The sequence below is a fragment of the Cnephaeus nilssonii genome, assembly GCF_951640355.1.
Source record: "Cnephaeus nilssonii genome assembly, chromosome: 3".
NCBI lineage: Eukaryota > Metazoa > Chordata > Mammalia > Chiroptera > Vespertilionidae > Cnephaeus > Cnephaeus nilssonii.
Window position 1 is genome coordinate 2,556,543 of NC_137074.1, and position 26,590 is coordinate 2,583,132.

General features: G+C 59.7%; 1 protein-coding gene across 2 annotated transcripts in view; it reads right to left on the reverse strand.

The window, feature by feature from the left end:
• Positions 1–23,966, reverse strand: part of RUNX1 (RUNX family transcription factor 1) — a 181,398-nt gene extending 157,432 nt beyond the window's left edge. For both annotated transcript variants that reach the window (XM_079767160.1, XM_079767159.1), the window contains exons 1-2: positions 23,868–23,966; positions 23,628–23,739 (exon numbers count right to left, since the gene is read on the reverse strand). In XM_079767160.1, coding sequence (XP_079623286.1) covers positions 23,628–23,685 — 58 coding nt within the window. In that variant the 5' untranslated portion in view covers positions 23,686–23,739; positions 23,868–23,966. The remainder of the gene's footprint in view (positions 1–23,627; positions 23,740–23,867) is intronic.
• Between the last annotated feature and the right edge of the window lie 2,624 nt (positions 23,967–26,590).

Here is a 26,590-nt window from a genome sequence, read left to right on the forward strand (position 1 = left end):
GCCTTCTACCCGGGGACACGCACAGTCTCTGTCCTTGCGGCCCACGGGCTGTGGGCCCGTGTGGTCATTTCAGAACCATTTCTGGGTCCAGTCCATCACCTGACCTCTCGTCCTTAACTGCCCAGCATGGCTGCCTGCACTTCTGGAATGCTGCCAACTATCCTACCTGTGTCTTTTGTCCAACAATGTGTGGGGGGGCAGGGGGAGACTCGGACAGCGTCTGTGGGTGCCGGGGGTCCTGCTGTCCAGGCTGCTCCTTTCACATAGATTCTACATACAAAGTCTAACACAGAGATATGCTAACCGTGTTTGTATACATATCACATTAACAGATATTAATGCATTACACATTACGATGGAGATATTGTCATATATAAAATAATATATTAACTTATTAATATAATGCATTAATATATGCTAATATAACATGGTATCATCTAATATAGAAACATATTTATATAATTTTATACTTTTATTTTATTTATTTTACAGAAATAAATAAAATAAATATATTTATTTATATAAATTTACATATTTATGTAAGATATAGACATATAGTGTAATTATGTACGTTAACATATTTTATCTTATAGATGAGTATATTTCTACTAGAGGCCCAATGCAGCCCATAGCCCCGCCCACTGGTCATTCAGGAAGGTTGTTCTGCCCTATGGTCTAATTAGCATATTAGCTCTTTATTATATAGGATTATATTATTATAAATTAATTCTACTTTACATATTAATATGATTTAATATTAAATTAAACATATTTTTAGATTTACGTATTAAATTATTATAGATACTATAATCTAGTTTACATATTATTTATGACTTTATGTATATTTATACTAAATGTGAGCGGCTGTTAATATATTCACTATGAACATAGATAGATTTAAACAAACCAGGAAGTATGCGCACGCAGCTTGCACTGGGCCGCACCGAGCAGGCCCATCGCCCAGCCTCTCTGAGTGACAGCTGGGCGTCCCGGTGAGTTCAGGTCCCGGCCCGTGGGCCGTGAGCAGGAGAGCTGTGGGCCAACCTCGCGTCCTGCTGGCCTGGTGGAGGCGGCCTGGGGGCTGGGCGTGTGCGGGGCAGCCCGTCGGGGCGGGCGGGGCGGTTCCCTGTGAGCACGAGGCCGCGCACTGCCTTACCAGACTTCTGCGGAGGCGCGCCCGCGGCTCCCTCCAGCCCTCGTGTCTGGGACCCTCTGTCACAGCAGCCAGGCCAGCACCTGCCAGGCCACGCGGCATTCCCCCGCCTGCTGTTCACCACGGGGCACGTCCGCCTAAAGCTGGCCTCCGCGCCTCCCTAAAGGCGTCACAGAATCTTAGTCACTTTCTGCATCTTATTCTTTGAACGTTTCAAACGGCGAGGCTCAGGTGTTTGGTTAGGTTCCCACTCAGGGCCCTGAGTTCCCGCTAAAGCGGTGCCGCGAGCACATCAGGCTGGCCGCTCTTGTCTCCTCCTGAGCCACGTGTGGCTGAGAGCTGAGCTGACTTCTTAGACCCTGTGCGCGCTGTCACAGGCTGCCGGTACTGCGCCCTTCAGCAGCGTCGCCTGCAGCTTCCCGCTCTATTGCAGTGACCTGAGACCCGCAGCCTCCGCTGGAGTTCCCTTTTGAAAGAGAAGAATGGAGCACATATTCCCCGGAATGCTCACGGTGTCTGGAATGCCGGCAATGGGCTCGATCGATTTTAGAAACAGCCAGAAGCCACCTGAGACCGAGACGGAGCGATCTAGAAGGTGGCTGGTGAAGCCGGCCATACCTGTCCCGGTCAGAAAGCAGGCGCGACCTCACGGTCAGGAGGCCGACTTACTTGTTTCACCAATAAACTGAGCCGGGGAGTCGCCTCAAAAGAGCGGCCCCCCAGACGCCGGAAGCAGTCAGGGAGCTGCTGGGAGGCTGATCTGCAGGCCGCCGCCATCCCAGGCGTGTGACCCCAGACGTATCGTTACGATCCAGGCTACGGCTTCTTGTCATAACCTCTGTATTCATTGGTTTATGGTCATGCTTAAATGAGGAAGAAGCCCATTAAGGACATTTCAATGAGGTCTGCAAAGTAAATAACGAAAATAATAATGCCTCGATTTGGGTCGCTGCCCAGGAAAGAGAGAAAGTTCCTCCCACATACGTTCAAGGCCCTTCGTGGCCAGCGTCCTACCTCCCCCGGCGTCCCAGGCCTACACCAGCCTCAAGGGACAGCGACGTGCCCATTAGACTGTGCCCTTGACCGTCGTACCTGGCTCAGGAGGCCCGGTCTCCCTCTCCTCTTCCCCAAGGCATTAACCATCCTCTGACTTGGGTCTCCGCTCCTTTATTTCATGATAAACTTGGCCTCGTCATCATTGAAGTCTGTACCTGGATTAGCCCAAAGGCACGGGACTCTCTTTCCTGGCATCAAGCGCCAAGCAGCTTCAACCAGGAGAACAGGGCAGCTCAGCGAGCGGCTGCGCATGAGATGCATGAGAAAGGAAAGGGCGAAGATAAGGAGGGTGAGGAGGGATGTTCCCCGAGGATCTGCCGACGGGAGAGTTGGCGAGTTTGAAACCTTAACCATAAGTAGCTCCTTATTCACCTGGGAACCATGCCTCCAGCACAGGGAGACAGGAATGCACGTGGTCTCTTTCCATCCTATGTTTTTGGACAAAGAAGAACCAGAGAAGCAGATAGGAAAGTGCAGGAAGACAGCCTGAGGCTGGGCAGCTGAGAGGCCCCAGCAAGATCGGACCTGGGTGCTGGTCCCCCCGTGGGCTCTCAGTCAACCCCAACGGGGTCCATTTTCTGTGGCTTCAGATGTTCTCTTCTCTCTCTCTCTCTCTCTCTCTCTTCCTCCCTCCCTCCCTCTCGGGTTATTCTTTTTTATGCTCTTATTGGAGAACACGGCGTTCTACAGCTTGTGTGAAATTATTTTCAGGTTAATTCTCAATTACAGCCTTTGCCTCGGAGGTCAAGTCGCTTGGTTTCCAGCTAATACTGTGGTTGCACCTGTGGTTACCCACGGACTTCTCATCTGCTTTGCTTATCTGATAACAGGCAGATGGGGAAAGAGCTTTTAATATCCCCCCAAAGGGGAAGGCTGGCGATGAGCTCTTCACCGCATGGAACCGGGCCAGGCCGGCTTGCTCCAGGACAGGACGCAAGCTGGGTGCTGGACGCCGGTGCCTTTCACACAGGACGCGTATGACACGTCTCAGCTGGATGGCGTTTTCTTTGTTTCTTTTCTTTTTGCTATTTTTTTTAAAAGCCAGGCCAAAGCATTCCGTACTGCAGAAGGAAAAGTGATTTCGGCTTCTCTTAAACTGTGTCCTGTGCGAGATGGCTGTCATTTCAGCCCGTACCCGCGTGTAGCCGCCGGGGAGGAGTCCTCGGTCCGTCTCTCCAGGCAGGGCAGCGAGGGGGTCCTTTAGAAAAAAAAAAGGGGTGAAGCAACTGAAAGAGAGGTGCACGCAGAAAGCACCAGCCAGAACCGGGGGGCAGGCTGCAGAGACAGGAAAGGAGGCGGTGGCGCGGGCCGGGAGCAGGCGCTGCAGCGACGACGGAACTTCTGCAAAAGCTGCCGCCCGCGTGTTATCAGCGGCGCGCAGGCCTGTGGTTTTCTCGCTCTCGCAACCCGGCTTCAACTGCCGGTTTATTTTTCGACAAACAGGATGCCTCCATCTGAGGCTGTCAGCATCCCGGCTCTTCGAGAGAAAAGAGGTAGTGAGCCCCACCCCAGCGGCAGGGCGGGGGAGGGGGGTCTGCTAGAGGCTTTCCAGAAAAGCAACCCGCCTGCAGGTGCAGCCGCTGGGAAAGCAGCCGGAGGGGCAAGAGGCAGGAGGGGGCGAGGCGGGGCCCCCCCTCACCCCTGCAGCCAACGGACTCCATCGCCCCGGCTCCACAAGCCTCCTGGCAGACAGGCCCAAATCGTGGGGGCAGGGTGCATGTTTAGGACGATGCTCCCCAAACTTGAATATGCGTGCAAACGCCCGGGGCTTCTGTGAAAATTTCGCAGCTGTGGGCTGGGCCTGAGGCTCCGCACGCCTACAAGGTCCAGGGTCACGCAGCTGCTGCCCAAAGCCACCCTCTGAGTGCAGGGCTGCGGGAGACGCCTGTCTGACCGTTCTCCATAGATTTCTTTTAAAAAAATATATTTTTTTATTGATTTCAGAGAAGAAGGGAGAGGGAGAGGGAGATAAACATCAATGATGAGAGAGAATCATGGATTGACTGCCTCCTGCACGCCCCACACTGGGGATCGAGCCCGCATGTGCCCTGACCTGGAATCGAACTGCGACCTCCTGGTTCATAGGTTGATGCTCAACCACTGAGCCACACCGGCCAGGCATCCATAGAGGGCTTGTTGAGAGCTCTCGTCGAGGCTACAAGCCACATGCAGAGAGCTCCGCATCCCAGCGGATCCCAGTGGGAGCGGCATCTCCCCAGCGGATGTTTTCCTGGGCGCCGGTTCTGCACCAGCCACCTCGCTCACGGAAAAGGAAACTCCTTCACGCTCCAGAGGGCAGGAAAGCTCAAGAGAGCTCAGGGGCTTCAGTATCCCCATTGGGCACGTCTCCAGGAATTCAGGTCCTGAGCCCAGTGATGGTGGGGGAGGGGCAAGATGTGGGAAACACATGAAAACACACAGAAACCCCCAAGCCAGTCAGGGTCTCTCCTGATGAACACATGCACACGCATGCCAGCCCGCGCTGTGCAGGATGCGGAGCCTGTATTTGAGGGTTCGAGGCCCTGCGTGAGATCAGACTAACCTCTGGAGCACGTGGCATTGCCTTCACCCCAGGGGTGTCCGAGCCCCATAATTAGCAGCAGGTCTGACCTGTGACCTGGGAGCCGGGCCTGGAAGCGCACAGCCTGCGAGTGAGTCACGAGAGACCGCACCGCCTCCGACGTCCAGGTCCCCGGGGAGGGCCGGCGGCGGGCGGAGAGATGCGTTCCGCTAACCTTCGCCTCACCCCGACGGCTCATGACGATTTCCTTTTGACTTCACCCCAACCGGCCAGTCTTCCCGTCACAGAGCAATTCTCAAGGGACGACGGGGGTCCGAGGGCCAGGACGGCGCCGTGCGTGGCCCCCGCCTCTCGCGGTCTTCAGGGCCCGGGGGCCTGCATTTCCCACACGCGCCGGGGTTGGGACGGCTGCCAGGTTAGGGCCCCGTGGGCACCTTCAGCCCAGCCTCCTGCGGCGGCATTCGCAGGTCCGGCTTCCACATCATGGTCCCCTCGGGAGCTGAGGTGCCCTCTTCGTGCCCACGAGCACCCCAGCCCCCAGCCCCCAGCCCTCTGGCTGCCTCGCTCGCTCATCTCCTGCGTCCCCCCAGCCCGAACGGAAGGGCTCTGCCCACTGAGCCCTCCTGAGACCACCGCTTCCCCGCAGCCTCGGCCCGTCCTGGTCTGGGACGGCTCCCGTGTTTCACTTTTCAATTCTCCCTGCGCGCACGGGCGGGTCCGCATCTGTGAGGGGGGCAAAGCTCCCCGAGGGCGGTTCTGTGCACGTGATCTCTGTGTTCCAGGCCCTGGCCTCACCCCGGGCCTGCGCACCAGGCATTTCGCTTATGGATGGGTCACTGCTCGCATGGCTCCCGAGGGCTGAGCAGCCAGACTGTGGCTCTGGGATCCGAAGGAGCTGGGAGGGGCAACGGGCGTGGGGGTGAGAGGGCTGAGGACCTGCTGAGAAGCTCATGCAAGACTCCGAGGAAGCGGGAAGACGGGGTACGGACCCCGGCTCATCTGTCTGCTGTCTGACGTGGGGAAGGGATTCCGTTTTGTTAGGTACATGCTCCATTCCACTTGCAATCTAGACGCTCAGATCAGTGAAGCCAAGGACGTCGGTCGACCTTTCACTCCCCTCCCCGAGGATGGAGCTCTCGGATGGCCCCTCCCCACCGCCTCTCTGCTCCCCCGCCTCCTTCTGGCCCCCATGGAGTGGTCCACCCTGACGCCCACCTCCAGTCTGAAGCTGGAGGGAACTTCAGTGCGTCACAGATGCAGGTTAAAAGAAGGGGCGTAGAGTAACAAGTTAGCGGAAGGCTGTCAACAATACTTGGTTTTAATCCCCACACAGCTAGGCCTGTGGGCCATGCCACCCGGGTTTTCTTGTTTCTGCTATCTAAACGCAGAGCCTCCCTGGTTTCACTTTCAAGGTCAGCTTAGCAGTATCACCTCATAAGGCACCGGCGGGGCTAAGTGGGGAGATGTATGGTGAGCCGGGAGGACCTAGCACCCAGGAGGTGCCAGTAACACAGGGTTTCCTGCCGCTCAGCCCAGGGGTGTTTCCTGGATAAAGATTCCTGGTGTTTCAGGCTATTCCTTGCTTCAGCCACTTTCACTGCCGTCCAACCACATATCCACTGGCTCACCTGCTGCCCCAACCCTCAGCTTCTCTCTTTTTTTTAAAAAAAAATGTTTTTATTGATTTTTAGAGAGAGAGGAAGGGAGAGGGAGAGAGAGACAGAACTATCAATGAGAGAGAATCATGGATCAGCTGCCTCCTGCGTGCCCCACACTGGGGATCAAGCCCGCAACCTGGGCATGTGCTCTGACCTGGAATCGAACCAGCGACCTCTTGGTTCTTGGGTCAATGCTCAACCACTGAGCCACGGTGGCGGGCCTTAGATTCTCTCTTAAGGGAAGCGTTTGGCCTCTGTGGGAACACCTTCCTTCTTGGCTTCAGGCATGTCCCTGTTGGGGTCACCTCCTCACCAGCTCGGTGGCCCCGACTCTGCTCCCAGGATTCCTTCCCCGTATCCCCTCTCTCCAGCCTTCGAGCTGGCGTCTCTCAATGCTCCCTGCAGCCTTGCCTTTCTACGCTGAGTTCCCTTGTCTTCTAACTGCCTCTTCCTCTTCCTCTGATACTCAAAGCCCTTACGGTAGGTTTCACACTGTCTGCTTAAGGGGACAGCACCATCGCCCTCCATGGAGTGCAGAGGTGAGGGCCCGCTCTGTAAGAGGAAATAGACACTGGGCCGTGAAGGGCTCGGAGGGCCCCGGGGCCACCGCCAGCGTGATTTCCAAGACCTCCCAGGGTCCCCACTACCCTGCGGCCGGTGACTCCCAGCTTCAGGGACGGGGAGGGTTGCATTTCCCAGAAAGCAAAACACCAAGAGGGAACAGAGGGCAGCAACACGCCTCTGCAGCCAGGGCCGGGGAGTGGATTTCTCAGCCTCGTCACTACCCACAGTGTGGCCCCGACGCACCTTTGTGTCCCTGCATCGGGGGATGCTCAGTAGCTTCTTTGGCCTCTGCCCCTGGAAGCAGGGCACCTTTCCTACCCCACCCACAGACAACGAAAGATGTCTCCAGACATTGCCACGGTGCCCGGGGGGCAACATCACTCCCTCCCCTCTCACCCCGTCCTTCCAGGCAAGAACGGCCGAGTTAAGCGATTGGAAGATGATAAGAATGGAGAAGAAAATGGAAAAGGTCAGGAGAAAGGTCTACCCTGGAAGAAGTTCCCAGAAACGACGTACGTAAATAAAAAAGGAGACCGACGAAGATCATGGGATGAGGAGAACAAGTCTTAAGAAAAAGCATGAAGTTTGCCCAGATAAGGAGGCATTCATTGGGACAAAGGATCAATAAGGAACATTTTTCCATGGAGCAAATACGAGGCCTGCCTTCTCTGTGTGTGGGCAAAGGTGGGTGCTTCCAGGTGACTGAGGCCCAGGCCTGGCTGAGGGGGGCTCAGGGGCAGAGGGGCTTTGGAGGGAATGATCGGGGGTGGTTAGAACATCAGGCCTACAGTGGTCCCACAGAGGCGGAAGGTCTGAGGATGGACGGGGAGCACACACATGCAACATCGCCTGCCCAGCGGGTCGCTGAAGAGACTTTCCCCCTCAGCTGAGAGGTACAGAGCGCTGGGCACAAGTGGAGAGGGTACTGGGCACGATGGGCTGGACGTTTAGTGGGACAGGCCACGTGCCCACTCGGCATCCTGAGAGACTTCACCGAGACAAGCAAGACTGAGAACTTAATGACGCGTCTACTGGAAGCCATACCAAACCTCTTCTGTTTCTCCACTAACTTCCTTTCTGAACAGGAAGTAAAGGTGAAGTTTTCCCACTAAGAAGGGCCTCTTTGAGGGAACGCAGGGAACAGCGGAGCTCCTTGCTGGTCTTTGTTTGACACCTTGGAGGTCACGCTGTGGGAGAGCGACTGGCCCTCACCGTCAGGCCTGTGACTGTGAAGGCTGTCATGGACGTTTATTTTTCCTCACAGGCATGTACTTTAAGCACAAACCGACCATCTTAGAACAGGAAGAAGCCCTCCGACTGTGGTGTTTCTCACATGCTTCTTGCATACTAGCGCCGCCTCCCACAAGGGACACCCACAGGATTTGCAGCCCGGCACTCTCCAGACAGAAGTGGAACCAGCCCCGTGCCGCCTGCTCCTCTTTGCCCTAATATCCCCACTCACTTCTTCCTGGTCTTAGCTGGGCACAGGAGTTAAGGGGGAACCAAGTCAGGTTACTTGATCCCTGCCATGGTTCTGTGGGTGGAGAGACGACTATGCCCTTTTCTGCTGATACCCACTGGGATTTCTACCTCAGCAGTGAGCACAAGGCTGCTCGAGCTCCATGTCTCTACCTATTCACCTGTCCATCCATCATCCATCCATCCATCACCCATCCATCCATCATCCATCCATCCATCATCCATCCAAACATCCATCCCATCCAAACATCCATCCATCCAAACATCCATCCATCCATCCATCCATCCATCCAAACATCCATCCATCCAACCATCTATCATTCATCCATCCAACCATCCATCCATCCATCCATCCATCCATCCATCCATCCATCCACCCATCCAAACATCCATCCCATCCAAACATCCATCCATCTATGTCTTCATCCATCCAAACATCCATCCATCATCCATCCATCCAACCATCCATCATCCACCCACCCATCCATCCATCCATCCATCCATCCATCCATCCATCCATCCAAACATCCATCCATCCATCCATCCATCCATCCATCCATCCATCCAAACATCCATCCATCCATCCATCCATCCAACCATTATCCATTCATCCAACATTTGTTGAGTGCTCATATCCTGCCAGGTATTGTGAATGGAGAGAAAAATGAGACATGAACATATCTCTCAAAGAATTCAGTCTCTGGGAGAATACACTTATACACAGAAAACCCTGAATTACAAATCTTCGTAAGTGCTAAGTTGATATATGAACTGAATAAATGAGCCAGAACTAGAATGTGGCTTTTTGCATGAGCTCCCAATGGGCATCCTGGAAGACTTGGTCACCAGAGTATCCCTCTGGTCCCCGCTGCTCAGGTAGCGAACACTGTGCCCATCCATGTCTGTGATGGGGCTCTGGGGAGGCCTGCTCTCTGCTCCCCCAGCACCCCTTGCAGATCCATGTCCCAGCCCTTACAGCCGGCATAGTGACTCCCGTCCACTGAACAACAGCCCCGCTGGGTGGCTGCAATGACCGGGCTGCCAGACATCCTGGGAGCCATGGACATTGTGCAGAGCACGGAGAAGCACCCTCCCAGAACGGATTTGCAGGTAGCATGTAGATTGCCCACATTTTTAATTAACTCCTCCGTTCTCTGCAGGCCCTTGAAGCCATTATCTGGTTTTTCTTTATTCCCTCTCTTCTAGATTTCAAGAGTCTCCCTCAGAGCCACGCTGGCAGCCCCACTGTAAAAGGGAGGAGTTATTCACACCAGGCTCGGCCGGGTCAGAATAAGGGCACTGTGTTCTCTAACACGGTCTCCAAGGAGCTGAGGGCTCTGCCATCATCAAGTCATGGTCCTACTTCCCACGACAACTGTCATTAGAGACTAAGAACTTGGTTAGGATTTATTCCAAAGGACATGAGTGCCCAGGTCACACACTCTCTAGAAGACCATCTCTTGAGAGGATGCACGGTTCTGTGGCTAAGCCCTCAAGAGGCAAAGCCGGGCTAGCGTGGAACTCAGCCCTGACACTTCCAGCTGTGTGACCTTGGGCGAGTCTCTTGGCCACGCTGTGCCCCAGCCACCCATGTGTAAAACGAGGAGACTAGTTGTGCCCACTGTACAGGTGACCACGATGCCATGAGTTCCTACTTATAAGGCACGTCACACAGGGCCCAGCCCACGGTGAATGCTACGTGATGGTGCTTGTTCGATAAAACCTGACCTTCCAACAGTGCTTGCTCGTCATTCTCTAGGGGCCGGCTGCTTTCTTCTGAATGGTGACCAGCGGGTACCTTCACCAAAGCGACCTGCAGGCGTTGCCTCAGGAGTCCCTCATTTCCCCCCCCCTTGCCCTAGAAAAACGACGAAGGTCAAGTCCACCGGCCTGGTTTCCTCCAGGAAGTAACCCCGTGCATCAGTTCTTCCTGGTTTGCCCTCAGCAGACGCGTTGTGCATGCCTTTTCTTTCTCGCTCTTCACCATGGGGCTACTGGCTGATGGTCCCGACCCCAAGGCCCCTGCTCACGGGCTGTCGTTTTTGTGGACACCTCAGACCACGACTAAGGGACCGGGGTCACAGCAGAGGTCAAGCCAGTGTGAGAGATGCAAACAGGAAGAGGGTCAACATCCCCAGCTCTTTATTCCCTCGGCCCACAAAGAAATGGGACCAACATTAGTGCACTGGCTCCTCAGGTCTCTGGAATAGCGGTTCTCAAACCGGGGTGACTTGTCCCCTGAGGGGACACGTGGCAATGTCTGGAGACATGTTTGGGGAGCTGGTGCTGCTGGGACCTGTAGGTGTAGACCAGGGATGCTCTACACGTCCTAGAACACACAGGACAGTCCCCTCAACTGGATGACCCAGTCCCTAAGGTCAACAGTGTGCTGAGGCTGGGAAAGGCTGTGGAGAGATACCTGGGGCAAGTTCTCAGCCTGCAGGACGCCTTCACATAGAACATCGGCGCTGAAGGATCCCAGGCCCCGGCCCTGCCACGTCGCAGGGATTGGACATCGTGGTGCAGGGACACATGCACCAGAGTGAGACCCCACATTTCTCCCACTGCCACCTGCTGCCCACAGCACAGGATCTAGTCCACAGGGACGCATACGTGCCCAGGTGTGGTCACGTGAGTGACAATGGGCCGCACTTTCAGACCCGGTTTGCAGTAGCGTTTAAGAGGACATGGAAACATCCAGAACAGTCGCTCATGAGAAAAGGCGGATCAGGTGGAAGGAAGAGGCATGACAACAGGTGACATCAGCCAGCAGGTTGCCGGGTGTCAGGCAGCATCTTGTGTGTTAACCTGGACCTCACAGTGATCCGTGAGGCGCGCATCCTCATAGTACCTATGCCGAGGACGGGGGAGGCCTGGGAGGGGAGGCGGTCTGCCCAGGGCAACTGGCGGGCAGGGCAGAGCTGGCCACACGGGCCGTGCCCACCGCTGCCCCCATTGCCCCGGCCGCTGTGCCAGGGACAGAATCGGGATTCTTGCTGGGTTCTGCCTCCTACAAGCTGTGGGCCTGGGTTGCTTTCTTAACTCATCTTTGTTCCTTTCTTACTTTTATTGAGTGTGGATTAAGAGCTTTGCTTCTCATAAGGCTTTTATATATTAGAAGCCCAATGCACGAAATTCATGCAAGGGCCTCGGCCCTCGCAGCCCCGGCTTCGTCTGGAAGGTTGTTCAGCTGTCCAGTCTAATTAGCATATTACGCTTTTATTATTATAAATATATTTATTGATTTCAGAGAGGAAGGGAGAGGGAGAGAGAGATAGAAACATCAGTGATGAGAGAGAATCATGGATCGGCTGCCTCCTGCACGCCCCACACTGGGGTTCAAGCCCGTAACCCAGTCATGTGCCCCGACCGGGAATCGAACCGTGACCTCCTGGTTCCTAGGTCGACGCTCAAACCCTGAGCCACGCCGGCCGGGCCTCCTAAGGCTTTTGATGATGGGAGATGACGGAGGCGACGTGCCTGGGGCACAGTTAGCACTTGGCCAATGCTCGTCGTCCTTGCCATCATCTATGAGCCACCGAGTAACTTAGTCCTCGCCCACTTCACTGCCAGCCAGAGCCCGCCCCACAACAGCAGAGTGCTCCTGGCGCCCCTGAGCCTGGCCGGGCCCCCCTCCCCCTCATTTGGGGTTGACTCGGTCGAGAGCCCCTCAAAGGGCCCAGAGGACAACGTGGTCCAGCCCGTCTGGGGGGATGGGCACCGAGGGCTCCCCTCAAACTTCCGCTCCTTCCAACTGCGCGGCCTTCATTGAAACGTGGAGGAGAGAGGAGGGGGTTTGAAACAACCCCCTCTTCTGTGGAAATGACGGGTTGGATCCTAAGCATGAAAAGGACGTTTGGAGTCACAAGGGTTCCCAGAATACCACCTCCATGGCCACCGCGGCGTTTGCACTCCCTGCGGGACCCGCCTCTGAGTGAGGGGAGCAGCTCCCCCGGCCCCCAGGCACCTCCCCAAGGAGCCGGTCATTCATTACTGCTCTCTTGCGGAGCGCGATCCGCTCAGCGCCTTTCAATCTGTTCCCATTAGGACGCTGCACAGCAACAGCTGGAGGCTGGCGGGCTCCCTGCCTTCTCCGTGAGCGGGACCCCTGGCTGTGAGCGGGACCCCCTGGCTGTGAGCGGGACCCCTGGCTGTGAGTGGGGACCCCTGGCTGTGAGTGGGGACCCCCTGGCTGTGAGTAGGGACCCCCTGGCTGTGAGCGGGACCCCCTGGCTGTGAGCGGGACCCCTGGCTGTGAGTGGGGACCCCCTGGCTGTGAGGAGAACCCCTGGCTGTGAGTGGTGACCCCCTGGCTGTGAGGGGGGACCCCTGGCTGTGAGCGGGACCCCTGGCTGTGAGTAGGACACCCCGGCTGTGAGTAGGGACCCTCTGGCTATGAGTGAGCGTCATCGGCACCATAGGCCGCAGGAGAGCCCCTGTGGCTGCTCTGGAGCTTGTGAGGGGCCCCCTCGGGGGACATCGCTGCTGCAGAGGGAGGGGCGCCACGGACCATGGGGACCTGAGGCCGCCGGCGCCTCCAGAGTCAGGCCAGGGCCAGTGTGGACGGTGCCTGAGCGCGAGGCCCTGAGTCCAGCCCTCCCGCAGCGGCACCTGCTGTCCCGGCCCCGGGGTCTAACCCACCACCTGGACCTGGACCCGGACCCGGACCCGGACACGGCTTCCTCATGGCCAGCAGCCCAGCTCAGACAGGTCCCCCACCTCGGGCAGGACCCCCACCTCAGACAGGTCCCCCCACCTCAAACAGGTCCCCCCATCTCAGACAGGTCCCCCCACCTCAGACAGGTCCCCCACCTCAGGCAGGTCCTCTCACCTCAGACAGGTCCCCTCCCCTCGGGCAGGTCCTCTCACCCCGGACATCGATGTGAGAGCGAAACATCGGTTGCCCCCACACGTGCCCCGACTGTGGATCCAACCCGTGACCTGGGCATGTGCCCTGACAGGGAATCGAACCCACGACCTATTGGTGCATAGGACAATGCTCCCCCCAACACCGAGCCGCCGGCCAGGCGACAGAGACCACTGCCCCGTGCGGCCTGACAGAGGCTGGGAGGACGTGTGTCTGACGGCTCCCCGTCTCGGACGCAGCCAGCGCTGGCCACGTCCCGAGGCCCCTCTGAGGCGCAGCCGAGGCCGTGGCCGAGCCGCCTCGGCACCTTTCGCGTGAACACGCCATTTGCTGCTCTCTGCGTTGCTCAGATTCCCCTGAAGATGCTCCCGAAGCCAACTTGGTTCACCATGAACCGCCTACGGGGTGTGGGGGGCCCTGCTGGTGCCGGGAAGGCAGCCCGGCTGACGGATCACAAGGGGCGTCTGCTCGTTGTTTAGACGCCCAAGCGGCATCAGCCACCTGAGTCCAGTGTCTGCCAACTCTAGGCGGCAGGAGCGGAGCCGACCCAGTTTCTGGTTCTGATTCTGGTGCTGACAGGTGATGGGACCTTGGACAAGTGGATATCTCTGATGCCCTGATCACTGCAGGCAAAAACTGCAGGAAAATCAGATATATCTATATGTATAAAAGGTAAGTGACCAACCGTACATCCATCTGCCGACTGTCCAACTGTCTGACTGGCCGGTACATATGACGTGCGTGCTGGCAATTTAAAAATGAACGTTGACTCGCGCATGCACAGTACATATAAAGCCCTCGCTGGCGCCAATCGTACATGCATTTTAATTTTATAATACTATGTTATATAAACTATTTTGACATGTAATTTTTTGCAGTAATGTAATTAGCACACGAATCTTTCTTCTAATTAACTTCCTTTCAAGGTGCATGAATCCGTGCACCGGGCCACTGGTATAATATAATATACATCTTCATAAAGGTTCATGGTTTCAAATGCCACCCACCCTATAGAAAACGACATATGCCACTATATGTAGAAGACACACCCACATGGATAACTTAGCATGACACGGGACATGTCTCATCGCTCACTTGTTATTTAAAGAGATTCACCCGCCTCTCCATACAATCATCCCTTTGTTAGGAACACACCGTAGGGGGAAGCCTGGGGGAGGCATGGCGTTTTTGTGTGAATGTGAAGTGACAGGAAGGTGAACAGACTGCCCATTGTCGGCACTGGGCCTCCTGTCCGGGGGCACACCCCTCGCAGCTGGTATTTGTTTACGGCGGTTTAATCATTGTCCCTCTCCCCAGGACTGAGTCACCGCGGTCTGATCTTCACACCCACCGGGTCAATGATGCCGACGGGGAGGGGGGCTGTTGCACCCGACAGCCTCTAGGACAAGTCCTCCCTGCCACTCCCAGTGCCACACACCAGCCCCCGGAAGGCGAGGGCGAGAGCCTCACCCTCCCGGAGGCTGGAGCTGCGGAGTCCCTGCCTGTGGTCCCCGGACCCTCGCTGGGCCGTGGACATGACGGCTTTCATGGGGTTGGCTGCGTGCGCTGTGACTGCCGGCGAGGTGGTGTGGAGGCGGCTGCAGGTGGTGGCCCAAGGGGTCGGTGTGTGGAGGTCACGGGCACACAGAAGCCGGATAGTAAGGAGCAGCAGCCTGTGGCCGGCACTAAAGCAGCTGCTGGAAAAGCGCCCCCACCTGTGTCTCCCAGGGAACCTCAGGCCTTTGGGGCGTTTTCGTGCCGATCACGTAGGAGAAGCGTGGAGGCTGGGCGAGCTTCGTGGCTTGGCTTAGAAGCAGAAAACGCTCCTACACGGAGAGAGGAGGGAGCCCCGCCTTCAAACCCTCACCCGGGCGGCCGGGACCGGGGTCGCATGCAGCCCGCTCACTGTCCTGGCCGCTGTGTGCGCTTACAACACAGCCCCGCCCGGAAGTTGACTACTGCCGTGTTTTCTAGATCTTTCTTTAGGGTCCACTGAAGAGAAGTCTGGAAACCTCCATATTTTCAGGAGCAGGAGAGCTTTGAGGGGTTCTCCCGGGCTGAGCTGGATTTATCGCTCACCTCACATGTCATTCTCCACCAGAGGTGCCAGAAGGTTCTTTCTGAGGCCCCTCGGCTTTCTGCCCAGAGGACATTGGGAAGACCGGGAGGCAACGCCGACGGCTCCGAGGAAGGGGCGGAGCCTGCAGAGGGTCCCAGAGAGTCTCTCTCCCAGTGCGCACGGTCTGGAGGCCTGACAAGGCGCGTCCTTGATGTGGGACCAGTGGCCCCCGCGTGGCAGTGGACACCGAGGAGCGTCAGTCCCGGCCAGCTGGCCGTCCGAGACTTCCGTGTCTGTCCCGTGGGGCCCCTGCCATTTCTGGGGGAGCTCACAGGTTCAGAAAAGGTTCCTCTAAAAGTGGACACACAGGGCCTCGCTGGTGTGGCTCCGTGGAGAGAGCGTCAGCCTGCGGACGGAAGGGTCCCGGGTTCGATTCCCGGTCAGGGCGCAGGCCTGAGTTGTGGGCTCGGGCCCTGGTAGGGGGCGTGTAGGAGGCAGCTGATCCATGCTTCTCTCATCATGGATGTTTCTATCTCTCCCTCCCTCTCCCTTCCTCACTGAAATCAATAAAAATATATTTAAAATAAATAAATAGAGTGGACACATAGGACGACGAACTGGGAGGCTGGGTCACCTACAGAATTCACGCGTCTCACTGAACACCGATGTTGCCGCAAAACAAGTGAACATTTTGCACTATTTCTTCTTTCGGAGAAAAACACAATGGTTGTGTGTGTGGGTTTTTTTCCTCTTTTTCATGAGGCCTTGCCTCTCAGGGAGAGACACTGACATCCAGACTCAGAAAGGCGGCAGGGCCGTAATTACGAAGCAGAAATCATCGGTAACCCACAGAAAGGCAAGGCGGGTTTGTACCTGAGATGAAACAGTTCCAGGCAAATTCACGGAGGCCACGGGAAAGAAAGCGTGGCTCCAGAAGCTGTAGAAAAGGGTTCTCCTTAAACACAGTTTGAGGTGTGGAGCCAGGAGGCGGTGAGAATTCGAAAGGGTGAGGAAGAGGAGACAGGAAACCATTACTAGTTTTAGTTTCCGAGAGACGGGGGAGCCCGCAGCCAGGTGAGAGGGGGGAGCCCGCGGCCAGGTGAGAGGGGGGAGCCCGCGGACAGGTGCGGCGTCCTGGGGACACTCCCGCTGCCTCTGGCTTTTCTTCCCTCCCCCGAGAGCATCCAGCGTGAACCTGGGCTTTGACAGGACCAAGGTGAACAAGGTGTGACCTTGAGGGCAGCGCCCGCCCTGCCCGTCTCCCGCCGGCTTTCAGTAAATCAAGAATAAATGTCCCCCCGCCCCCCCCCCCCCCCCAACCCCGCTCCAGCTTCCACCCGCACCTTGCAGGAAGGGTTGAAGGAGGAGCTCAGGCTCTGCGGGCACTGTCAGAGCGTTGCTAACGCCCCGCGGATGGAGGCATAACCCGGGAAGCATGTCCGAGGGGCGGGCTTCGTGGGCGCAGATGCTGCAGGTCCAGTTGCACCTCCTTCCTCAGCTCCCTCCACTCCGCAGCTGGGAAGCGACGGCTCCGTGTCCGGGCACCTCCCGCCAGTGGCCCTGTGCCTGGCTCAGGCCTGGCAGACAAGGCAGGGGGAGCCTGCAGGGAGGGGCCTGGCAGACACGGCGGGGATGGGGTGGGGGGGAGCCTGCAGGGAGGGGTCCTGTCCGGTGACAGTCCCCTCAGGAGCAGCGCTGAGGCCTCCTGTCCCCTTCCTGGAGGTCAGAGCTGAGCCTCAGGCCACAGGCGCAGCCCCCTGGAGCCACACTGGAGCCCCGTGCTCCCCCCTCCCCGCACCGACCGCACTGCTTACCCAGACCCGCCTGCCCCGCAGACAGACCTGTGCCCACCGCATAGGCCACTGTGGCCAGACTCCGGTCTGTGCACCAAACTATTCCCGCTGACCAACCCCCGTAGCGCTCTCTGCTCCGCCCGCCGTCAAAAGCGCATCATTTCCCCGTCTTTTGGCGGCACGGCGGCTTTCTCCCTCTCGCTGCCTTCCCTCTCCCGCATCACGGAGTGTTGCCAGGGCGAGGGGGAGGGGAGAGATTCAAAAGGGACAGAGTGTGGGAGCATGTCTGTCCAACGGAGGGACGTCCGTGCACCCCGCACGCCTGTCCACGCACTCTCCCAGCTCGGCACGCGAGGTCCGGATATAGCTTTGTGCTCAGGGTCCCCTCCCGCCGCGTCTTCCCCCCAGGACTTCTCCCCGATGTCCTCCTCCAGCACCTTCCCGATTCCCCTCAGGGCCGCAGGCTCTTAGCAAGCCAGCTCCGTTCCCAGGAACCAGCCAGGAAGACATGTCGCCGGAGGTTCATTTAACTCAGCAACAAGGCCAAGGCGGGATGAGGCCCCAGAGCAGGGGCGGGGCCCAGGAGCCAGCTTGCCTTGGGTCAGACTGAGGAGTGCGGGGTGTTCAGGGCCCCTGCCTGAGGCGGTCCTCGAGGAGGACCCCAGCCCCCACCGGCACCCATCTGTGGATGAGACACTGAGACGCGATGACTCATCGGGGTCACAGGCAGTTACCGGTACCGGCAGAGCCCAGCCACCTGCCCGGCAGCCCCCGCCCCTCAGGTCTGAGATGGCGAGGGAAGCGTGGAGACCGCCGTGCCCAGCGCCCTGAGGACCTGCGCGTGGCTCGACGGGCACCATGGCGTTTCCGCCACGAAGGGCCTCGGGGAGCAGAGCCGCACACGCCTCGGCGGGGGCACGTCTGTGACGGTTTCTGTGCGACGTGCCCCGGGGAGCCCCCCCCCCCCCCGTGTGAACGCTGGACTCGCTGAGTCACCGGGGCCCTCTCTCTTTCTGGCTTCTTCACGGACACTGACGAGGACAGCAAGGGCGACACGAGGCGGAAAAAGCCATCGGTGGGCGGATAACGCACCGCCTCCCAGACCCGCCGGGGTCCCTGCTGCTCCACCTTCACACGGGCGGTCCCCCTTCGGGACCGCCCTTCCTCTCCTCTGGCGTCCGCCTCCACACCATCGCCTGCCGACCCGTGTCCCCCCCATCCAGGGCCTCCACACCGTCGCCTGCCGACCCGTGTCCCCCCCATCCAGGGCCTCCACACCATCGCCTGCCGACCCGTGTCCCCCCCATCCAGGGCCTCCACACCATCTCCTGCCGACCCGTGTCCCCCATCCAGGGCCCTCCACACCATCGCCTGCCGACCTGTGTCCCCCGTCCAGGGCCCTTCACACCATCACCTGCCGACCCGTGTCCCCCGTCCAGGGCCCTTCACACCATCGCCTGCCGACCCGTGTCCCCCGTCCAGGGCTCTCCACACCATCGCCTGCCGACCCGTGTCTCCCATCCGGGGCCCTCTCAGGCAGCGACCATCCACAGCCACGGCGAAGATTCACGGCCCCATTTTCACGACGGTGCGAGGCATTCACACCCACAGGCTATTCAGCTGTCCACGCGGCTACCTTAATGACAGGCCCTGCAGTCGGGGAAACTGAGCCCCCGAGGGAAGTTGCTTTGTGCTCTGTGACTAAAGCAGAAGAGGTGCGAGAGAAGGCTCCCACGCTGACGGGTGCCGGCCCCGGGCGGGCCGCCTGCCAGCCCTTCGCCAGTCACGGCCGCTCTTATGAACTCCGTGTCCCCCCCACCCCCCGATGGACCCTGGCCCAGCCCTGGCTCCTCCGTGCAGGTCTCTGCAAGGCCAGCGGCCAGACCCTCCCCTGCCCAGCGCCAGACCCAGCCTCTCCTTCTCAGCAACGGGCAGGCCTTTTCAGGGCACACGTTTCAGACTGTTCTTGAGGACAGAGGAGCCCCTGGTGACTAATGTGCTCCCCAAGCCTCTCGGGGGCGTCTGGCCCCCAGCTCCGGGCCAGCTGCTGCCCCCGCTGCCCCTGTGCCGCCCTGGGTGTGGGAGCAGGTGCCAGGCCTCCGGCAGCCGCCCGCCCCTCCCCGCCCCGGGCACAGTGCATCCTGGGAGGGCTCTGCTTGGCAGGGACCATCTCCCAGAGGAAGTGGCGCCTGGGGTGGCCTCTTTCGGGGCCAGCGTTGCTCTGTTAGGATCTAAGCATTTCCCAACTGCTTTGTCATTTTCAAAGGCCCCTCCGTGTGTGAAGGTGTGACATGGCGGGAGGTGTGAGTTCAGATAGATTTTTAACACCCACCCCGCCGCTTGAGAGCGTGTGGGCAGTTTCACAAGGCAGGGCTCCATCTGGCACGGGGGCGGGGCTGACTCCTCCGCACCCAGCACCCAGGAAGGCACCCAGGGGAGGCCCAAGGCCCGGAGGAGGGGGAGGGGGAGGGGCCTTGCTGAGACAGCCCCTCGGGACTGACCTGGGTGCGCCCCTAAATGCCCACGTGGCGTCCTAACTCCTAGTGTTTCAGGATGGGGCCTCATCTGGGTCTTCACGGGGTCATTAGGGTTCCATGCAGTCTTTGGTGTGGGCCCTGGTCCAGCAGGACAGGTGTCCTATGAGCAGAGAATGGGGCCCAGGCCGGAGGGAAGGCCAGGGGAGCGTGGAGAAGAGGCCGTCTCCACGCCGAGGGGAGAGTCCAGAGGGAGCCCCGCTCTCAGGCCTGAGCCTCACTGTCACCAGCGCCCCCGTCCGGCTCTTCCTGAGACGCCCGGCCTCCGGAGTCATGAGCCAACACGTTTCTGCTGCTGAAGCCACCGGTGGTGGGCCGGTGGGCCTGTGGGCCTGTGGACCTGTGGGCCTGTGGGCCTGTGGCCTGTGGACCTGTGGGCCTGTGGCCGGTGGGCCTGTGGGCCTGTGGGCCGGTGGACCTGTGGGCCTGTGGCCTGTGGCCGGTGGGCCTGTGGCTGGTGGGCCTCTGGGCCTGTGGCCTGTGGGCCTGTGGCCGGTGGGCCTGTGGGCCTGTGGGCCTGTGGGCCTGTGGCCTGTGGGCCTGTGGGCCTGTGGGCCTGTGGGCTGTGGGCCTGTGGCCTGTGGGCCTGTGGCCGGTGGGCCTGTGGGCCTGTGGGCCTGTGGGCCTGTGGGCCGGTGGGCCTGTGGGCCTGTGGGCCTGTGGGCCTGTGGCCGGTGGGCCTCTGGGCCTGTGGCCTGTGGGCCTGTGGCCGGTGGGCCTGTGGGCCTGTGGGCCTGTGGGCCTGGTTACGTGGCCGCAGGAAATACTATGGACTCCCCGCGCACAGCCCCAGGCACCCTCGCCCGCCTGTGCCTTCACGCCCTCTGGAGCCGGGCCTGCCTTTGTGAATTTATTTCGGGAAACAGAGGCACACGGGTCTTTCAGGAAAGCCAGCACCCACCCACTGGAGGCATCTGTCCTGCCTGAGAAGCCTTGGAGGAGATGGCGGCCCCGAGCTGGCTGGGGAGGAGACGGTGGCCCCCGAGCTGGCTGGGGAGGAGACGGTGGCCCCGAGCTGGCTGGGGAGGAGACGGCGGCCCCTGAGCTGGCGGGGCCGGTGGTTCTAGGAACTGAGGCAGGTGGCGCGCAGGCTGCACAGACCACTAAGCCACTTCTAAGCCCCAGGCTACCTGAGGCTTTGCGCCAAAGCGCGCGGTGCCGCTGCTTCCCTCTCTACCCCCGCCCCCTCCCCGCTCCCCCCTGTGGTCTTTGGGGCGCCATGGCGCACCTGGCATGGGGAGCAGAGTGGGGGTCCTGCGAGAATTTCATGGGGCACAGCCCGTGCGGTGATTCCAGGGAGTTTTGGTTTGGCCTGTCCTGGCCGCGGCCAGTGCGTGCGTGCCGTGGGCTCTGTGCTATGTGCCAGACCACGGGCATCCTGCACGCCAGGGGGACTCGCCCCGAGAAGGGAGCGCTGTTTTCGGGCCCATGCCTCTCTTTCTCCCCAATTGCCACGTGGGTGTCTCGCCAAAGGGAGGGCTGGGTTTCCTTCTGTGAGAACTGCATGGACCACGAGCGTGCCATCCGGGGGGGCTTGAGGTGTCTCCCCGCTGGCGCGTGGCCGCAGCTGGGAGGGAACACGCTACATATCACAACATCACAGGCAGCGAGCGAGGGCACCGGCCTGGCCCCGCGGACGGCCGGGCTGGGACACAGGGCTGAGCACGCGAGCTCAGAGCGAGGACCAGGGGTCCTCAAACTTTTTAAACAAGGGGGCGGCTCACTGTCCCTCAGACCGTTGGAGGGCCGGACGATAGTTTTAAAAAAACTATGAACAAATTCCTATGCACACTGCATATATCTTATTTTGAAGTGAAAAAACAAAACGGCAAAAACACCCGCATGCGGCCCGCGGGCCGTAGTGTGAGGACGCCTGATAGAGGGTGGGGACTGAGCTGGCTGGGGCGCTGAGGCAGTGCCCAAAGGCACCAACGCAAGGACAGCGGTCACCTCTGCAGCTCGAGGGAGGGGCGCCGCCGGCATGTGGGTGGATCACCTCGAGAAATGGGACGGGAAACTCCCGAGAGTCACTCTGGTCTGACATGAAACCTCCAGACCATATTCTTGAGCGAGAGATTACGAGGCCCACATTCCTTTTCTGAGAGTGACCACTGCAAACCCCTTGTCTCAGGAGCCCTTCTGAGCCTTGAGAGGGGGTCCCAGGCCCGCCCCCGCCACCTGCCCCTGGCGGGCTCACCATCCCTGGCTCCCAGCCGGGGCGGGCGGGCGACCGTGCACGGGCCGCAGGACCGAGGGGCTGTGTTAGGGGCAGCGCCTTCCCTTCCTGGGGTCTGTGCGGGCCACCGGGTCCCTGGCCATCTGGACTGTCTGCCCGGTAAGGGCACAGGCAGGCGGCATCCCACCCCGAAACCCAATCTGCCGCCCAGTGCGATGTTTCCGACTCTGCCTTCGAGCTGGAGGAGGAGAGCGACTGTCGCGCGGAGGGGGGGAAGGGAGGAAGCGAAGGAGGGTCTCGCTGCTGTTACTCCGCGAATACTGCTTCCTTGGCTTATTTGAGACCCAGAGGAAACGCGGGGGGAGGGGGAGTGTCGGGGGGAGGCAGTTCGCAGCTTCTCACCGGCAGCGAGCGGCGTCTGTGACTCACACGCAGCGCGTGATTCAACTTCGCTCAAAGGTCCGCAGCTGCAGGGAAAGGAGCCCTGGACACCCTTCGGTGTGGAGCTTCGAGTCGGTTAATGACTCGCCTTCTTCCCCTCCCCCTGAGAGCCTCCCCCCGCCCCCAACACACGTGCACGCACACCCCCTCGCCAAGCGCTTGGGTTCCAGGGGCCCAGAGCCACAGCGCCGTGGCATTCACAACAGCGTTTGTTGTGACAAAGTGGCTGGAACCCGCTGCATTCCATTCCCGGGCTGCGTGAACCAATAATGAGTCACAGATACTATCGGGGCGCGCCAGAGTTTTAGCCAGATAATGAATTCCCCCAAACCCACCCCGCCCCGCCCCGGCGCTGCCAGCCCACCCGCCAGCCACGCGGGGCGGGCGCGGGCCCCATGGGTGCCCTGTGGACACCGCAGCCTTGGAGACGGTTTCCTGGTTTGTGTTGGTTTAGGCACGGTCCTCCTTTCTCACCCAAGAGACAGCCGATGAGCAGAAACACACACAGGCGCACACTCACACACACTCACACACTCACACACTCACACCCTCACCGCTCCCCTCCCCTGCTCTGTCCCTCCACGAGGCCGGGGCAGGAACACAGTCAGGGGTTCCACACGGGCTGCTCCCAGCAGCACGCCTGCCATCTCATGCCCCCAGCGCCACACGCTTAGCTTCGGAAACTTCTTACGGCTCTTCGCGAGAGACTCTACGTGACAACCGGCTCCCTCTCTCTGCAAGACACCGCTGCCTCCGCACTGAGACCACAAGGCACCCCACAGCACACCTCAGCCGGGCTCTCACCCCGGGGAGTCGCCCCTCTGCACTCAGCCTCCCGGCCCAGAGCGGCCCGTTCCCCCCAAGGTCCCCGGCGGGTCCAGGGCATGTCTGGGAGCCTGCCCTGCCCCTGCCCCTGCCCCTGCCCTGGCCCCTGCCTCTGCCCTGTGCCGGCTCAGCCCTCCTGGCGGCTGTGCAGGCTGCAGCGCGGGCCACGCGTGTGGAGTTCCGGCTGGCTCGGCCCCTGTCACCCGGTGAGGGACAGCGACACAAAACCCGCAGGGCCGCCTGTGAGCTGCGCCACCTCCGGACCTTCACCGGGAGCAGCCGAGCTCCCCTCGCCAGCGTTCCCAGGCACCGACCACGCGCCAGCGCCTCCCTGTTCGCCCAGACGCCTCTGCAGAGCTGCCGTCCAAGGAGCCGGTAACCCAATAGCCTTGTAATCACAAGCCCGCGTTTCAATTCCTCCCTCCAAACCGACGGCCCGCGGCCCGGCTCCGCGTGACAGCTCCCTCAGGCTGAGCTGAGCTGAGTAAGGAGCGTACTCACCCCGCATGAAGCACTGCGGATACGAAGGAAATGACTCAAACATGCTCTCGGAGGCCATGGCCGCTGCTCCAGGCACCCTCTTCGGAAGGCGGGGTCCCGGGGTGTTTTTCACCTTGGGGGCAAACCCAGAAAGGTCATTGCTGTCGCCTCACCCCCAGCCGCGGCTCCCCACACCTCTTTTTCTCCCCCTCCCCCCCCATACACACGTCTGGGGCTCCCCGAGCCCTATGAACAATGTACCTTTGCAAAGCAAATATTCAAATTGTTAAAGATTAAAAAAAAAAAGCGGTGCCTTGGCTGTGGCTTGGGGATGCTCGCCGCCCTGCGAAACCCTGTGGTTTGCAGCTGTGTGATTCCTCCTGCCGCTGACCACTGCGCCCGCGCCGCCCGCTGACTCTGCCAGCCGCCCCACTTGTGGTTCTGTGGTTGTTGTTGGGGCCCAGAGAAGTTTTCACACAACCCAAATGACAAATTTAACTGTTCCCCTTTCCCGGCGCCTCCTCATTGGTCCTTGCCAATCACATGATTGACTTCCATGATGTCAAATTTTTTTTTTTTTTTTACACTTTCTGAGCCAGGCCCTTCCTCCCCTCCACCTGCCCCCCACCCCCCGGGCTGTGCAAGAAAACAGCCCCAGCAAGACAGCGACTGGCCCTACAACGTGACTCAGGCCCTTATTATATCAGGGTCTCCGCCGAGGGCGGCCACGGGGCCTGCTGCTGTGTGTGGTTTGGAAGCACTCGCTGTGCTGATGAGGGTGTCGTTGCTGCTCAGGCACCGGTAACTCCACCCTGGCACCGGCGGCTGGGCAGGCGGGACGTGGTGCCATCGTGCAAGATGCCGGGCACCGGCTCAGGGGACCCCGGCCCTTGGGAAAGACGTACCGGCGGCGCCAGCGTAACTGTAAAGGGGGGAAGAGGGAAAGGGAATGTTTGGGCGAGAGTCTGACCCCTGACTCCCCGGTATTTTAGAGCCGGCAAAAGAGAAAGCGTTTTAATTTTGTGACGAAAACACCATTTTAATACCAAAAAAGTTTTGTGGTTTTGGTGCTCCTAAATGGACATCTTTTCAGTCAAGAGATGAAACCATAGTTCCCTCCTACACACACACACACACACACACACACACACACACACACACTCACACACACACACACTCAGGAAGCGACAGGGAAGGGCAGAAAGGAGAAGTTTTGCTTTGGGGCGAAAGCAGGGGCTGCCCTGTAAACTGGTGTTTTGCGTTCAGATGTGAGAGTCGCTGCCTTGCCTTCCTGTGTGGCCTGAACCCGCAGGCTAACCCACACCTGGAGGGGACACTCGCCCCTGCCTCACCCCTGCGGAGAGGAGGGCTAAGAGGGCCCCTCACGATAGAGGGGACACAGGGGGGCGCCCCTGAGGCCACCTCCCCGGCTGGCTAACGGTCTGTGCTGGTCCGTGGCCCGGGGAGGGAGCCAGGCCTGCTCGGAGGGGCGGAGGACAGGAGGACTGGCATGTGGGCCGGCCGTTCTGGGCACACACTTTTCTTCCTCGTTCCTGCCCGCTGGCTTCCCCTGCTCACGGAGAGAGTAGTGCTCTCTCCGGAGTTCAAGATCAAGGAAGAGTCCTTCCTCGACGAGCCACGTAGCCTTGTTGGCTCCACGTGGATCCTCCACGCGGCTCTGGACACAGGACCCCCTCCCCCTGAGAGCCCGTGAGACCACAGGTTCCCAAGTGCCGGCCCCGGGGCCAGCAGGTCTGGATGCCAGCAGAGGCCCTCAGGGCCGTCGGCCGGAATACCCCTGCGTGTTGACCTCTGCCCCGCCCCGCCCACACCCACTGTGATAACGTGTGAAGGCGAAGGGCACAGGCGTTCGCAAAGGCACAGACGTGATTGTGACTTCGGCCTGTTGTGACTAAAGCAGGAATTGAAACTCGCGTCTGCGCTCTCCCCGGACGTGTGCAGAGTGAGTGTGCCAAGCGTGGACACTGTACTCACATGTACACGAACAGTCACGTGTGTGTGTGTGTGTGTTTTATGAAGTTAATTAACTCCGAGCATGCTCCATGCTCCGCACTGCTGTCCGTGCTCCCTAGAGGCCGAGTCGGGCCCCACCCCTCAGCGTGGCCCTGCTCTCCAGCTCCCGAGGCGCCGGGGAGGGTCCGGGGAGCCGAGCGCTGTGACAAGCGGCTGCCGCCCGGCGTCAGCTCAGGCTCGGTAATGACAGAGGGAGGCCGTGGCCATGCAGACGAGCCGTCGATGGTTCATTCTCAAAACCCCGGATGCTTCGGCCTCGGTGCCCAGGCGCGCCCGGGGGATGCGTCAGCTCCGGCCAGGTTCCCAGCTGCTCTGCTGGCTGAGTGGCAGCCCCATTGGTGCCTCGCCCAGCGCGATCTCCCTAAGTCCCGTTTAGAGGCGGCTGCGGCCAGGCTGGGGCGTGCAGTCGTGTGTGAGGGTCAGGGCTGGGGCAGCAGGGGGCAGAGTGTGCAGGCCGCAGCCGGTTCGCCGGCTGGGAGGCGACACTGGCAGCCTTGCTGGGCCTCCTCCCAGCCAGGACAGTGAGGAGAGGCGCAGCGGTGGCCGGTGAACTTGGCCTTCCCACTTCCTTAGGCGCCGAGACGCAGAGGCACCTAAGTCACCCGCGAGCCGCCTGAGGAGTGCTGCGCGCTGGCTGCAGACTGGTCGCCGGGCTGGTTGGGATTCCTGACGTCCGGGCAGCGACCCACGCCCTCTGCCCTACTTCTTGCAAGTGACTCAGCCTGGGCTGCGCCCGGGGAACTGTCCCGGAGCGGCTGCGGCCACGGGGACTCTGGCCGGGCATGGATGGCAGGGCTCAGCCTCACTCAGATCGGCTGCAGCTGCCACATGTCACTTGTGTGTGTGTGTGGGGGGGGGTACTCAGGTGTCACTTTTGATGGCTCTGTAAGAATACCGCGAAGGTAGAGAGACCCATGGCCCTGGATGAGTGTGCGGCTGCGGTGTGCAGT